This window comes from Eriocheir sinensis, chromosome 10 (assembly GCF_024679095.1).
Source record: "Eriocheir sinensis breed Jianghai 21 chromosome 10, ASM2467909v1, whole genome shotgun sequence".
In the NCBI taxonomy this organism is placed as follows: Eukaryota; Metazoa; Arthropoda; class Malacostraca; order Decapoda; family Varunidae; genus Eriocheir; species Eriocheir sinensis.
In genome coordinates this window covers 1,869,391-1,883,833 of record NC_066518.1, presented here as the reverse complement: position 1 = coordinate 1,883,833, position 14,443 = coordinate 1,869,391, and the positions used below count along the sequence as shown (strand labels likewise).

At 43.1% G+C, this 14,443-nt stretch overlaps 1 protein-coding gene across 3 annotated transcripts in view; it reads left to right on the top strand.

Annotated features, from left to right (window-relative positions):
* Positions 1-14,443, top strand: part of LOC126996427 (trichohyalin-like) — a 178,039-nt gene that overhangs the window by 133,171 nt on the left and 30,425 nt on the right. For all 3 annotated transcript variants that reach the window (XM_050856849.1, XM_050856847.1, XM_050856848.1), the window contains 2 exons: positions 8,549-9,085; positions 12,635-12,751. In XM_050856849.1, the coding sequence (XP_050712806.1) occupies positions 8,549-9,085; positions 12,635-12,751 (654 nt within the window). The remainder of the gene's footprint in view (positions 1-8,548; positions 9,086-12,634; positions 12,752-14,443) is intronic.

The following is a 14,443-nucleotide window of genomic DNA, read 5'->3' as shown; positions in this document are numbered from 1 at the left end:
TCTGCTGTTTCTTGTTATTTGCTCTCCTTTCTCCCCCTTGTTTTCTTTTCTTAACTTTCTTTATCAAATCCTTTCTGCTTTTCTAACGTCCATCTCTCATTCTACCAGGTTTCTTTTTTATTTCTCTTTCTTGTTTTCTTTTTCTATCCTTCTTCATCTAATTCTTCCTATCTTTCTTTATTGTAGGCCATCTCTCCGTCTACCATGTTTCTTTATTCTCAGGAAGTCCACCATTTATCTAATCCTGCGTTCTCTTCCCTGTTTTGGATGTATTGATCTTGGGTATTTGGGTGGTTTTCGTTTTCTTTCCCTTCCAGTTATATTTTTTTGTCCCGCCTTCATTTGTAACAATCTTGCGTCCGAACTTTCGCGCTTTGTGTAACTTAGGACTTTTGAGAGGGCTCCCGGGTACTCGCTCCCTCCCTCCTTAGCTTCCCCAAACGACTTTTCTTGCGGTTCTTATATCCCTTTCTCGTACTGTTCCTAGATTACTCACCTCCCCTTTCCCATCCTTTTCGTTTTTACTTGTTTTTATTTTTCGATGCGGTTGTAGATTTTCTTCCTTGCCAGCTTTACTCTATGTCTCTTCTATCCCACTTTATAATCTTATGTATGTTCCTCCCTACACTGCTTTTCTTAGTTGCCTTCCCTCCACTCCACTTATATATTCTTTTTTGCTTTTCTTGCCTTTCGTAACTTGTATCTAAATTTTTCTCCTGCTCAAGCAAAGTCTTTTCCTGTTCTGTTTATTCTTTCACTACCTTGCCCTACTCCAACACATGTCAATATTCCCTCTCTCCTTTGCCTTAATTTTTCTTTCCCCCACATATCTCTTCCCCTCCCCTTCCCTTTCCTCTTCCTCTTCCACTTCTCCTTCCCGTTCTCCTTCCTCTTACTCTTCCCCTTCCCCTTCCATCTCCTCTTCCACTTCCCCCTTCCCCCTTCCCCTTCCCTCCCCCTTAAGGCTGTGGTAGAATCGTGTTAAGGGTAACCTGCTCTGGGCCACGTGATTTCCATATAGAGCGAGGCGTGTAGGCGGGCGGCTGCTGCTACTTTTTGGGAGCAACGCGAGGCAGGAAGGGAGAGGATGGCTGGCGGGGCCTATTCAAAAGGCACTGATATCCATATAATGCTGCGCCGCCTGCCCTGATTTTGATGCAGTGAGGCGAGGCATGAATTTTAAAGCGCTCCATTAAACTATACGGTATTCGGCCGGGAACATGTTGTGGCTCGAGGGTATTCACACCATACATTATGAATATACTTGATAATATTTTTTGTTTATCATTCTGGGCTTGACTTGGAGTTGGAACGGCGGATATTGTGTTAAAAAATGTTTGCATATATATAAAAAAAACCTGTGAATATCGTGACTACTGTGATGGCCTCGAGACTCCAAAACGCCTTAACCCTCTCCGATCCGACGTTTTGATCGAAGTGCCTGAGAGGAGGCCAGATCTGTCCCCCTTCGGATCGGATAGGGTTAAGCCACGGGAGATTCCTTTGGCTCGACGCTAGTGTCTGCCAACCGTCTCGTGGGCCCAGATTCGACCTCCAGGTGGTATGTTTTTTTCCCCGGATTTTCAGCATCATAGAATTAATGAAATATGCTTTTTATTGAGCTTTGCCTTTATCAGACTCACATAACGGTTCTTTCTGCCCGACTTACTTTTCATCAGGGTCACACGAGGGAGAGCTGACCTGGATGGATTAAAAACTATGATTATTTTTATTATAAAGGAAGGAAAAGAATTGTTGCTGTAAACTTTCATATACACCTCATCATCCGAAATTGACCTCTCGTTTGGCCACTCATTTCTACCGTAATCATAGGAAAAATGATTAGCGGGCTTTTTGTATTTCCTTCGTTTTGCACTTGAGTTGCTTCCTTTACTGTAAAACAAAACAAAAAACATAATTATATACATTAAAGAGGCTACATGTTCCTTCGCGACAAGGGATGAGGAAGAAACTCACATCAAAAAAATAAATGTAGCCCCATCGTGTTTTGGTGTCCCTCGCGTGTTCGGGTCTCATCTCGGCCCCTCGACGCGACGCTCCGGGAACGAGTCATCGGCGAGGTCAGAAAGAAAACTCATTCTTTCGGCATTGGTTGTTAGTGTCGCCCGAATCGGTGCGGCGAGATGAAAAACGGGGTGCCGGAGGGAGGGGGTACGAGTATTATCCATCCCAGAGGACGCCAAACCCTACAAAGCCGCGATGGAAGTGTTTGTTTGGAGCCACGCTAAAGAAAAACAATCGAAATAAGAATACGGAAACACGAATCCGGGAAGTCAGGAAAATTTGTATTCATATATGCGCCTGTAATGAATGATGAAAGGCTTCGTTTTGATTTTCTGTACGTTTTTTTACACTGGGAAACAAGGGAAGAGGCCAAACAGAGAGGTCGCTTTATAATCTTGAACCGTACGAAGCCGCATTGGAAGTTGTTGTTTGAAGCTCTGCCTAAAAAGAAGAAGAAAAATACGATAAAACAAATCAAGAAAGCGCCGATGCAAACTGTGTATTCATATGTGCGCCTAAAATAAATGTTGTCAAGGCAATGTTGTGATTTTATAAACTGCCATTGTGTTCGTTTTGAAGCCTTGGTGAGAAAACGAAAGAATATTATGGAAACACGAATCAGGAAAACACCAAAGCAACATTGTATTTCTCTGTACACCGAAAATGAATTATGTCAAGGTAATGTTATGATTCCCTAGACTGTTACTTTGTATTCTTGAAACCCACAAAGGCACGACGGAAGCTTTTGTCTGAATTCTTGCTATAAAAAAAAAAATAAGAAACGTAACCTAACCTAACCTAACCTATCCTAACCTTACCTAACCTAACCTTACCTAACCTAACCTAACCTAACCTAACCTAACCTATCCTAACCTAACCTAACCTAACCTAACCTAACCTAACCTAACCTAACCTAACCTAACCTAACCTAACCTAACCTAACCTATCCTAACCTTACCTAACCTAACCTAACCTAACCTAACCTATCCTAACCTTACCTAACCTAACCTAACCTAACGAATTACAACACGAAAATACGAATCGGGAAAGGAGTGATGTAAAATTTGTATTCATATGTGCGCCTAAGCTGATTCGTGTCCAGACAATACTTTGATTCTCCATACTGTCACTTTATATTCGTATACTCAACATTCTTCGTCGCCTCTATCACCGTCCAGCCTGACCTCACGCCGCGTTGTGTTGCTTCAAACATTACACGAAGGTTCGCGTACTGAAACACTAAAGCGACACGTAATATTCTCCGACAGGGTTTCGTTATGTCGGCCAAATTTCAGGACACTTTCGTATAATGACGCCATCGGCCAGGTACAGGCTTTTCACGCTGCGCTGCTCTGCTTCTCCCTCTCGTTAAACTCTATGCACTTATATAAAGACAAACGCTGGCACGCTATTTCCCAGGCAAGCTCTTCATTTTCCTGTTGGGTGCACGATGATTGCCGGGCTTGGAGCGGGGGAGGAGAGGAAAGAGAGAGACAGAGAGACAGATGGAAATAAGGCGCTGCACTTCATGTTTCCTGGACGCACTAACACCGCTTCACCAGAGTACGCCCAGCAGCTGTCTCGAGGTGCTGCGACGCTTCTTGGGGGAATGGAGATGATGGAATGATTATCGTTTCCGCGGAGAGTCTGTGTTTACTGTGAGCGAGGCGGAGCACAAGGCCGTGACATGGGTCGTTGAGGGAGACCGTGCCGGGGCTAAGCAAGGGAGGAGTGAGGACTTTACCGGCGTCATGAGGCTGTTCCTGTAGAGTGCTCGCGTGTGCTGGAAGAACCTCGACTGTTTAGTGATGCCAGTGATAGTTTTGAACGGCTTCTACATCTTGAACTGGAAAAAAACATCCCCCCAAAAGCAGTTCATCTTCTCTATGGCCCTAGGAAATAGAAATAAGGGGTGCCTGTGACCTTTAACACAATCGATCCTGCCGCGCTCTACTGAAAGTGGTTTGAAGTGAGTGGTCTGTCATATCCATTAAATCTCCATCTCCTCCCCCCTTCGCCATTTTTTTCCTATAAACTGAATCGTATTATATTTTCCAAGTCTACAATGACAGTAGGAAAATAGGAGCAAAAATCGAAACTTAAAAAGAAAATGATAGTATGGCATTAATAAAAATAAATCTCTAGTTTCGTACACGCTTTTAGGAGACTATACTCTCATGAATAAGGAATCTACAAACCTAACCTTGCCTTACCTTACCAAGCCTAACATTACCTAACCTAACCTAACCTAACCTAACCTAGCCTTATCTTACCTTACCTTACCTAACCTAACCTATCTTAACATAACATAATCTTACCTTACCTAACCTTACCTAACCTAACCTAGCCTTATCTTACCTTACCTTACCTAACCTAACCTATCTTAACATAACATAACATAATCTTACCTTACCTAACCTTACCTAACTTAACCTAACCTAGCCTTATCTTACCATGTAGAGTGCCCGAAGAGGAAACAATATAGGATCCTCGTTAGAATCTACATTACTTTCGCCTACGTAATGATGAGGTCCTTTCTGCAGTCCTCGTCTGTATTGGAAGAGAGCGAGGTCGCGTCCCTGTCACACCGCGGGCCATTCCCCTCCCCTAACCCTTTCATTTCCCCTTTTAAATAATTCACTTTTGCTGCGCCATTCTGCTCTCTGTTCTTTCCCCCTCGGTGTCCATCCTCCCATGCTCCGCCTCCTGCAGTAGCCTCGGGTCTTCCCCTCTTTGCTGGGGGCTTCGTGGTGCAGTGGTTAGCACACTCAGCTCACAATCAAGAGAGCCCGGGTTCGATTCCCTGGCGGGGTGGAAAAATTTGGGCGGCTTTTCCGATGCCCTACGACCTTGTCCACCCAGCAGTGAATGGGTATCAGGTATTAATCAGGGGTTGTGTCCCGTCTCCTGGGATCTGTTCGCTTCTCCTATAATTCCTTCCCCTTCTGTCTCTCTCCGGCATATGACCACATGTTGCGCCGACTAAACGAAACTTTCCAACCTTCCCCTCTTTGCTTCACATAATATTTCGCCTCATTTCTAAAGAGCCATATTTTTTTCCCTCCTTGCACCTGGTCTGACATTTACGTTCCATTACTCTCCTTTATTATGCATGAAGACCACCCAGACGTAAGCTACATTAACTTTCCTCTATGATCACTTAAATAATTTTACGTTCGTGTTCCCAAAGCACAAAAGAGCATTAAATATTCGCATTTTACACACAATTATGCTTTCATTATCGTCTCTTCTTCAGATGATTGCCTCTTTAGTTTTGATTTATAAGTAATTTCTTGATGGTAACTTCGTGTGTCCTTATCAGATGTATTGAGTGTTGCGTCGGAATCATGCACAATAATGTCTTAGTGATTCTCTGAAGAAAAAAAAATAACGGTCCTGACCTCTGTGTTCTGCATATCTCCGCTGCCTCGAGTCCAACCTTTCCTAACCCATCCCTGTAATCTTTGAAACCTGAAGCTGCCCCCCTTTCCCTACCACCGACCATCCACTCATTCATTTTTCGCCTCATCTCACTCGCCTTCCTCCGCTTTTCCATATTCCAATCTCATTTCATGCCGTACTGCTCTGCCATACTTACTCGCTACTTACTTCGCATTCCCTTTCTCCATTCCACCATACGAACTTTCTCACCCAGAGCATTCTCCGAACACGAGACCACCGCTCATTCCATTCCACATCCCCTTACTTCTTACTGTCTTCGTTTGTGTCCATTCCCTTTGCACTCCGCCCCATGCTGTCCCCCACCCGGAACATACGCCCGAAACAGGACCACAGCGCCCCCTCCTCTCTCAGTTTTCTCTGTGAACTTGTAAAATTGTTGTAATGGGAGAAAGTGACGAGAAAGAATATGGACCTTGCTTCGTTTGTCTCCATTCTCTTTGCGTATCCCGTCACAACCTGCCTCACGTTTGGAACATACGCCCGAGACAGGACCACCGCGCCCTCTCCTCTCTCAGTTTTCTCTATGAACTTGGAAAATTGTAGTAATGGGAGAAAGTGACGTGAAAGAACTTGGGCCCTGCTTCGTTTGTCTCCATTCTCTTTGCGTATCCCGTCACAACCTGCCTCCCGTTTGGAACATACGCCCGAGACAGGACCACCGCGCCCCCTCCTCTCTCAGTTTTCTCTATGAACTTGGAAAATTGTAGTAATGGGAGAAAGTGACGTGAAAGAACTTGGGCCCTGCTTCGTTTGTGTCCATTCCCTTTGTACTCCGCCCCAGCCTGCCTCCCATTAAGAACACAGGCCCACCATGTCTCCCCCCTCCTCCCCCCTCCCGCTCTTACCCTCCCCTTCTACGTTCATCTTCCCCCTTTTGGATCTCCCCGCCCCGTCCCACCCCCACACGTCTCACTAATTGCTCCCCCTTTGTGCTCCTCCTCGACAAAGGTTCATTAAGCGTTGCAACACAAATACATATTAGCCATAATTGCTCTGAATTCAATCCTCTTGACGGTATTTCTATTATTATGCTTTAGATTTACCTTCTTAGATTTTAGATAAAGAAGGTATTTCTTTATCTTTCATGGTCTTTCTTTCTTTCTTTTTTTTATCTGTCATTCTTTTTTGTTTTCTTTTCTTTCTTCTTTTCTTTTTTCTCTTTCATTCTTTTTCTTTTCTTTTTTTCTCTTTTCTTTCTTTCTTTTTTCGTTCTTTCTTTTTTCCTTTCTTTCTTTCTTTCTTTTTTTTTCTAATTTTCTTTCTTTCTATTTCTTTCTTTTTTCACCCTTACGCCACGACCTAAACGCACACACGGTTTAAATCCATCACATTCCTCCTTAATGAAATGAGGAGAATGTTAATGCATTTCGTTGATGGACTTGGAGTCAGAGAACTGGGTCACCCGCTCCTCGCTCGTCAGGGTCAAGGTCATCCCTCTCCTCCAGGCTCAACAAAGCTGTCCCAAAATCATCAGAAGTCCCTCGTACTGCTTGGGGTCTTTTGAAAATTCTATCGCATCATCAGACAGTTAACTTGGTTGTTGATAAATTAATCGGTCTGTATAGAATCGAGAACTACAGAGGCATCTACATGTGCTAGTCAAAGAGAGGGGGACAGTAACCACTCCTAGTCAACGGAAAAAATCCGGCCTGAGCGGGCTCGAACCGCCGCCCTGTCAGCGCACTAACCAGTGTGTGTGTGTGTGTGTGTGTGTGTGTGTGTGTGTTGTGTGTGTGTGTGAGAGAGAGAGAGAGAGAGAGAGAGAGAGAGAGAGAGAGAGAGAGAGAGAGAGAGAGATTGATTTCCATGGAATTTAATCTTCTTTCAAAATATGAATATATGTCATACGCTAACTTTGTTACACACACACACACACACACACACACACACACACACACACACACACACACACACACACACTGGTTAGACAAATCAATGTTGAGCTCTTATTTTACCATCAATATGAGTGATCGCCAATTTCACCCTCTATTTCCAGTCTTTTATATTTCAAACGTGTATGAAGCGTGTCCCGTTCACTGCCCATACAACACAACTCGCTTCGGAAACTGGATGAAAGTGAGGGAGGGAGGAAGGGAGGCGGGGAGAGAGAGAGAGAAAATGGGAATGGAAATGGTATAGGTGAATGGTAGGTGAAAGGGGAAGAGTAATGTGGAAGGGAGAGTTATGAGACGGCTGAAATTAGATGAAGTATAGATGGAGGTATATATGAAAGGCCAGGTGAGTGATGGAGCCATGGTTAGTGATGGTGGTGGTTGGGAGTAATGTAAAATATAAGTAGATTAAGTATGGGTGAAGGTGAGTTTGTAAGGCCTTGAGATGGATGGAGAGCTGTGGTCAGGGCTTGAGAAATAGCATGAGTGGGTTTTACGTTCAGCCTATGACGCCGGCAGGCTCTCTTTGTGTGACCTGGTGATCGGTCCCAGCCCTTTATGGCGCAGGCAAGTGTTTTACAGTGGCGCCATCTTGCTTGGCTAATGGTGTCTCCCGGAGCTAAGTTTTTATCATCTTTACAGAGTTAACCTATAGTCTGGGTTATTAGGTGGTGTTCAGGACAGCATGTAGGTAGTCCTAGGCCATTCGGCGATGACTGAAAATTGTCAGCTTGTAGCGGCAGGGGGCACCCGAACCCGTGTCCTCCAAGACGTGGCACCCGTTGGCTGACCACTCAGCCACCGCCTCCCCTAAAATGGTGGTGGTGGTTGGAATTGAATGAAAACATTGGTCATTTAGATTAGAACGTATTATAAGATTAGTAAAGTAGTGAAATAAGTATCTATGGTTAAAATTTATTATGTAAGGAGTCTATTATAGTAAAATGTACATTAGTGAAAAATTCGCATTCTTTCCGCTATATTCTGTGTCTTAAGCGAAACCCATAGTGATAGCCTCGTTGAACCCTCCTTTTTAGGGACTTCTCTCTGCCCTCTGTACGCAGGACCGGTGCATAACGGATTTCTTTTTCTATTTCTTTTTCATTCTTGAGATGTTTTCGTTCTTAAAAAAAATTATAATCATCTAATATTCCAACTCTACTCCGCAGTGTGAGTCATTGAGGAGCGACTCCACTCTGCTTCGGAGTCGCATGGAGCGCGGCGGCATCGAGTCCGAGATGAGGATTCAGGACCTGGAGGAGCAGCTGCGTAACAAAGAGAGCGACTTCGAGAACAAAACCCGAAACCTCATGATCCGCCTGAGCACGGTGGAGTCCGTCAACAAGCAACAGGGGCAGGAAAAGAACGCGGCGGAGAGGCAGATGCGCGAGGAGAAGGACAGGCACCGACAGCTCAGGATGGAGTACGATATTATGCAGCGAGTCAAACAAGAACTGGAACAGCAAATAAAGCGCCTGTCCGATTCAGAGCGTCAGCTGCAGGAGCAAACCACACTGCTGACGGTGGAGAACGAGGAGCTGAAGGGCGAGGTGGAGGAGCTGAAGCAGAAGATGAAGACGAAGGAGAAGGAGCTGAATGCCAAGGTCGAGGCGATGTCCAAGACCGCCGAGGCCAAGGTGAAGGCGCGGATCGAGAAGACGTGGCTGGAGAAGCTGCGCAGATCAGAGGAGAACGCTGCGCAGGACGTGAGTATAATAGGGAGGAAGCCAGTCTCTCTCTCTCTCTCTCTCTCTCTCTCTCCTCCTTTTTTTTCCCTTTTTTCCCCTTTTTTCTTTCTTATTTTCTTCCTTTCTCTTTTTCTTTTTTCTCATTTTCTCTTTCTGTTCTTTTTCTTTTTCTCTTTATCCTTCTCAGTTTTCCCTCTCTCCGTTTTCTTTCATCTTCCCATTCTTTTGTATTACTAGTTTTGTATTTTTTTATGAACACTTTAAATTCGAATCACGCGCGACTCCTTACTTTTTTTCGTCATGTTCCACTAAAACGAACTATGTATAATATCAGGCAATTTACATATTCATAGGCTTGACACGGCACACGGTCGCTTTTGGATGGGGGACTGCTCCGTTCCGTGGTGAAGTAGATAGCACGCCTACCTACGAATCCATGGGCCTGGCTTCGAATCCCGGCAATGGCATCCAGCTGTTCTTCCTCCTTTTGGGATTGAAGAAGAGATTCACTGTAAATCCTCCATTGATGGACGGCGAACAAGGAACAGAATATCCTTCGTCAAAATGAGATAGCGAGATAGCCTCCTCCTTGTCCTCCTTCTCGTTCATCTCTTCCTCTTCTTCCTTTTCCTCCTCCTCCTCCTCCTCCTCCTCCTCCGCCTCCTCGTCTTCCTCGTCTCCCCCAGCGGTGCAGCAAAGTGTGTCGAGACGCTAAGAGATTATCACTCACACAATGCCCGTGAAATCAAGAACACTGCAGATTTTCACGCCATGACGCTGCTGGTTATACGGAGTGAGGAAGATGGAGGAGGCAAAGGAGGATGAAGGAGGAGGAGGAGGAGGAGGAGGAGGAGGCGGAGGAAAAGGAGGAGGAGGAGAAGGACGAAAAAGTAATGATGGAAGAAGAGTATGAGGAGAGTGAATATCAAAAGATGAAAAAGGGGAATGATGAAAAATGAGGAAAATGCAAGAAGAGTGCGCGAAAGGAAGGAACAGAATTAACGTATCGAAAAGAAGAAGGAGGAGGAGGAGGAGGAGGACTGATCCGTATACTATATGCCTCGACACACATTAATAAATCTTGCTGAAAAGGACGTAAAAGCGGAGGAGGAGAAGGAGAAGGAGAAGGAGGAGGAGGAGGAGGAGGAGGAGGAAGGCGAGAGGAAAGCGTTAGAGTAGGAGGAGTAGGGGTAGGAGGCGTTGGGGAAGGAAGCGTAGGAGTGGGATCTGGTGGAATAGGATCAGAAGGAGAGGGAGAAAAGTGGAGTAGGAAAAGTCTATGCATAAACAGAATAAATATTAGAGTTCCTGGGACCATTGAATGTCGTTTCCTCGGAGCTATGCGTAAACACACCCTGCGTATTATTTCATTCTCATGCTTTTATCTGGCGCTGCGGACGACACGAAAACAAAAAGCCTCTAGGAAAGCACAAAGATATGAACGTATAACAACAAAGAATGAGATAGAAGTTAACCGAACTGACAAAACGTGCTAACAAGAGTAATGTTAATGATGCCCGTAAATTTAAGATGGACAAGATCGAAGAAAATAGTGAATTGCAGAAGCATGACAACAACAAAGAGAAAATTGGGCATTTGCAAACATCAATTGTCTGTTCTAAAATTTTAAGTGGATGTATCAGAAGTAATAGGGAGGAAATAGTTCGAATTGTGGAAAGAAAAATCTACACTGGGCTTTACAGTGATCAATTTGGGTAAGAGGAAGGTAGTCAGGAGAATGATTCCTTGAGCTCGGAAAGTCTTTAATATAACAGTGAATAAAGTGAAGAAAGTTTTGAAAGGAATGAGTAGGGGAGTAGCAGGGGGTGATGGTCCAACTATAGATCTTACCTGTGAGTTCACACCTATTAAGTTAGCTCAGATATATACGAAAGTCTTGCAGAATCACAGAGTTTCTAAAAGCCAGAAAAGAAGCCACCATGATATAAAAAATAAATAAATAAAACAGGGCGATATATCATACTGCCCAAGTTATGACCGTATATCCCCTTGCAAATTCGTTAAAAACAGTGCAGCATTTTCATTTATATATCCTGCAAAATTTATGCAAACATTTTTTCCTCATCAAACGCTGTGAACATAATTTTCTTTTCCCTGCCGCACAAAAGCCCGCCTGAGAGCCCTTGCAATAGGGTCAAAGAAGCGTATGAAGCGACTAAGCGTTTGCAAAATGTTAAAGAAAGTGCTTAAAACGTGAAGGACCGTTTATAAAATGTTTAGCAAGCGACGTCTGAAATTTTCAACACGCCTGCACGAGGAGGGATGAAAGGAGAGAATGAAGCGTGAACTAATTTCACAACAAAGCCGAGGCCGAGGAGAGGACGCTGTTTATTGGCATGTTATATTAACCTTATTACTTCCGAGTGTGGCGTTACGTGTTGATCTGCCTATTCATCTGTTTATTTATTTGTTTCTTTAAAGTTTCAAAAGGCTTCCTGAACCTCTTGTGTGTATAAAATATATGAGTCTTCTTCCAAATACAAACATTGGATTCACTTCCTTTTTATTGCTGTTTGCTTGCTTTCTTCCTTTCTTTCCTCGTCATAATAAGTGGTGAAATATTAAGGTGTGCTTGATCTTGTATTGTAAGTGGCCTTCAGTTTTCTTTTTCTTCAATTTTTATATATATAGGTTTTGTGCGTGCGATTTCAAGATAAAATAACGCATAACTTTAAATAAATACCGGTAGAAAGGGGGACTGTTTAAGTTAAATAAAAAGTCATGCATTTTTTTACGAGGAAAAGGAGGGTCGAAAATAATTATCATGTTCTTATGTGGCAAAAAAGGAAAAAAATAGGACGTCTTATTTTACGTTTCATTTTATTGTTTGAAAAGTGTTAAGGACATTGTTACGCTTCTAAGAGAAAGTAGAGACGGTATTTAAGTTGAAAGAGAGAGAGAGAGAGAGAGAGAGAGAGAGAGAGAGAGAGAGAGAGAGAGAGAGAGAGAGAGAGAGAGAGAGAGAGAGAGAGAGAGAGAGAGAGAGAGAGAGAGAGAGAGAGAGAGAGAGAGAGAGAGAGAGAGAGAGACTACATTTTCTTTCTCACATCTTCATTTTTCGTAACATTTTTATCTCCTCTCAAGAGTCTTGTATGAACTCTCGTAAATTAGAGTGAGGGCCTGCAAAGGAAGGTTCCATGAGCGCTGTCTGTCTGTCTGTGTGCGTGTCTGTCTGTGTGTGTGTCTGTCCGTGGATGTGTGTGTCTTTGTGTGTCTGTTTCTGTGTGTGTGTGTCTGTCTGTCTTTGTGTGTGTCTGTCCGTGGATGTGTGTGTCTTTGTGCGTCTGTTTCTGTGTGTGTGTGTGTTTGTCTGTGTTTAGTTGGACCCACTCTCTGTTGCTCGTTTAATCTTTTTTTTTACTCCTTGTGATGGAAAGCATATAAAATAAATGGCTAGTCTGGCTTACGATAAATGTTTCTTTTTATAAACATCCATTAACAGACATATCTCTCTCGAAACATGAAGATGCTCGCTGTGAACCAAGTTGTGAGTCAGCCTTAACCGTTCAGTAAGTCACTCAGTAATCCCTCCCGTGTGTCCTACAGCTGGAGCGGCTGCGGGAGGGCAACCGACGGACGGAGGGCGACTTGAGAAAGGAGCTGATGATGGCGAGGAAGGCGGAGGACGAGGCGCGGCGACTCAACGAGGAGTTCAAGAGGAAGGTGAGAACGAACTGCCTAACTGGGTGATGATGTAAATGATAGAAGCTAAGAGAAGGGTTAGTCCTGGATCAAAGAAAGGGGATAGATAGTTATATAGGTAGATATATAGATAGAGAGATAGATAGCTAGATAAATACATGAGGAGTGAGAAAAATGGGTGGAGAAAGAGAAAGAGATATAAATAGTTAATTATATGAGGGGAGAGAAACATAGGCAGAGAGAAAGAGTGAAAATATAAACGATGGTACAAAAGAAAGGAATAGATAGGAAGGAAAAGGATAGCAATGCGAGTTTCTTAGTGATTGTATATCGAGAAAAGGTACAAAAGAAAACGGAGAGTGATCTAGTAAATGACTGAAACAGGCGAACTAACGTTGATTTATAGAGGAAAGAAAACTACGAACATTTAGAGGAGCAAATTACCTTCTTCCAAAAGTTAAAATGAGAAGGATATTGATTGATTCTGGGAGTGGCAAAAGGTGATTTACCGTGACGCCTGTCCTTCGCTCCCTATTTCATCTTCGTAATTGAAATGAAAATGAGTTGGGAAGTATTTTATGGCGAGAGAGAGAGAGAGAGAGAGAGAGAGAGAGAGAGAGAGAGAGTGAGAGTGAGAGTGAGTGAGTGAGTGAGTGAGCACAGAATTGACAAACACATAGAAAGACATTATCATACATATACGCATTCATATACATATACAGATACATACATACATACATGAATACCTAAACATGTAGACATATACACAAACATAGTGAGGAAAACAGGAAAATCAAGAGAAACGGAGATGAAAGCACAGCGAAGACCGACACTTAAAGAACATTTGAGTTAATGATGAAACAAACAAGACGTATGAGCAGCGTGTATATAGTAATGATGTTAAAGAGGAAAGAGGAGAGGGGGGAGAGGGTTAATAAATTCTAGCAATAAATCGTCCTTTCTTTCACAGCGGAATGATTTACTGTAAGTCCAACGTATTTGCCTCTGTCATAATGATAGATCGCATTCACTTTTTTTTTAATTGGAAGACTCAACGCATTATTTTGTCACATGTATTTTTTTTTTAAGTTTCTAATCCTACTAACATTTCAGACACACATATTTAACATCAAGAAAGTTCTAAACTGATTAAATTTCCCAGTAGGTTAATTCAATTGGTTTTCAACTCAATGAAACTCGAAGGCATCACATTGCATTTGTATTTTCTCTTACCGTCCAAGGAGTGTTCGGCTTTACTCACGAAATAGGCCTTGATATTCAGTGTGTGTCTCTTCATACACATAGATTTACCCACTCAGATATAACGACTACCAGAGACGCCAAGAACTTGCTCTCAAAGTCTCAAGATTAGAAAGACAATAATCAGGGGCCTCTCCTTCCGAAATTCCGAAATTGAACTCTCTTTCGGACCTCTGTAATCTTTTTAGGAGCAGTGAGTAGCGGGCTTTTTTTTCATCATCGTATTCTTTTTTTTTTTATATGCCCTTGAACTGTCTCCTTTGCTGTAAAAAAACACTTGAAATCAAAGTCTTAAGGTTAAGAAGACATAACATTTAGGGACCTCTAGTACTTGCTCTCAAAGACTTAACAATGGGGTTACATATCAACTTTTAGAACCTGCTCATAAAGTCTTAAGATTAGTAAGCTATAACGATCTAGGACCCCAATAGCCTGGTAAAATACACTCCCATG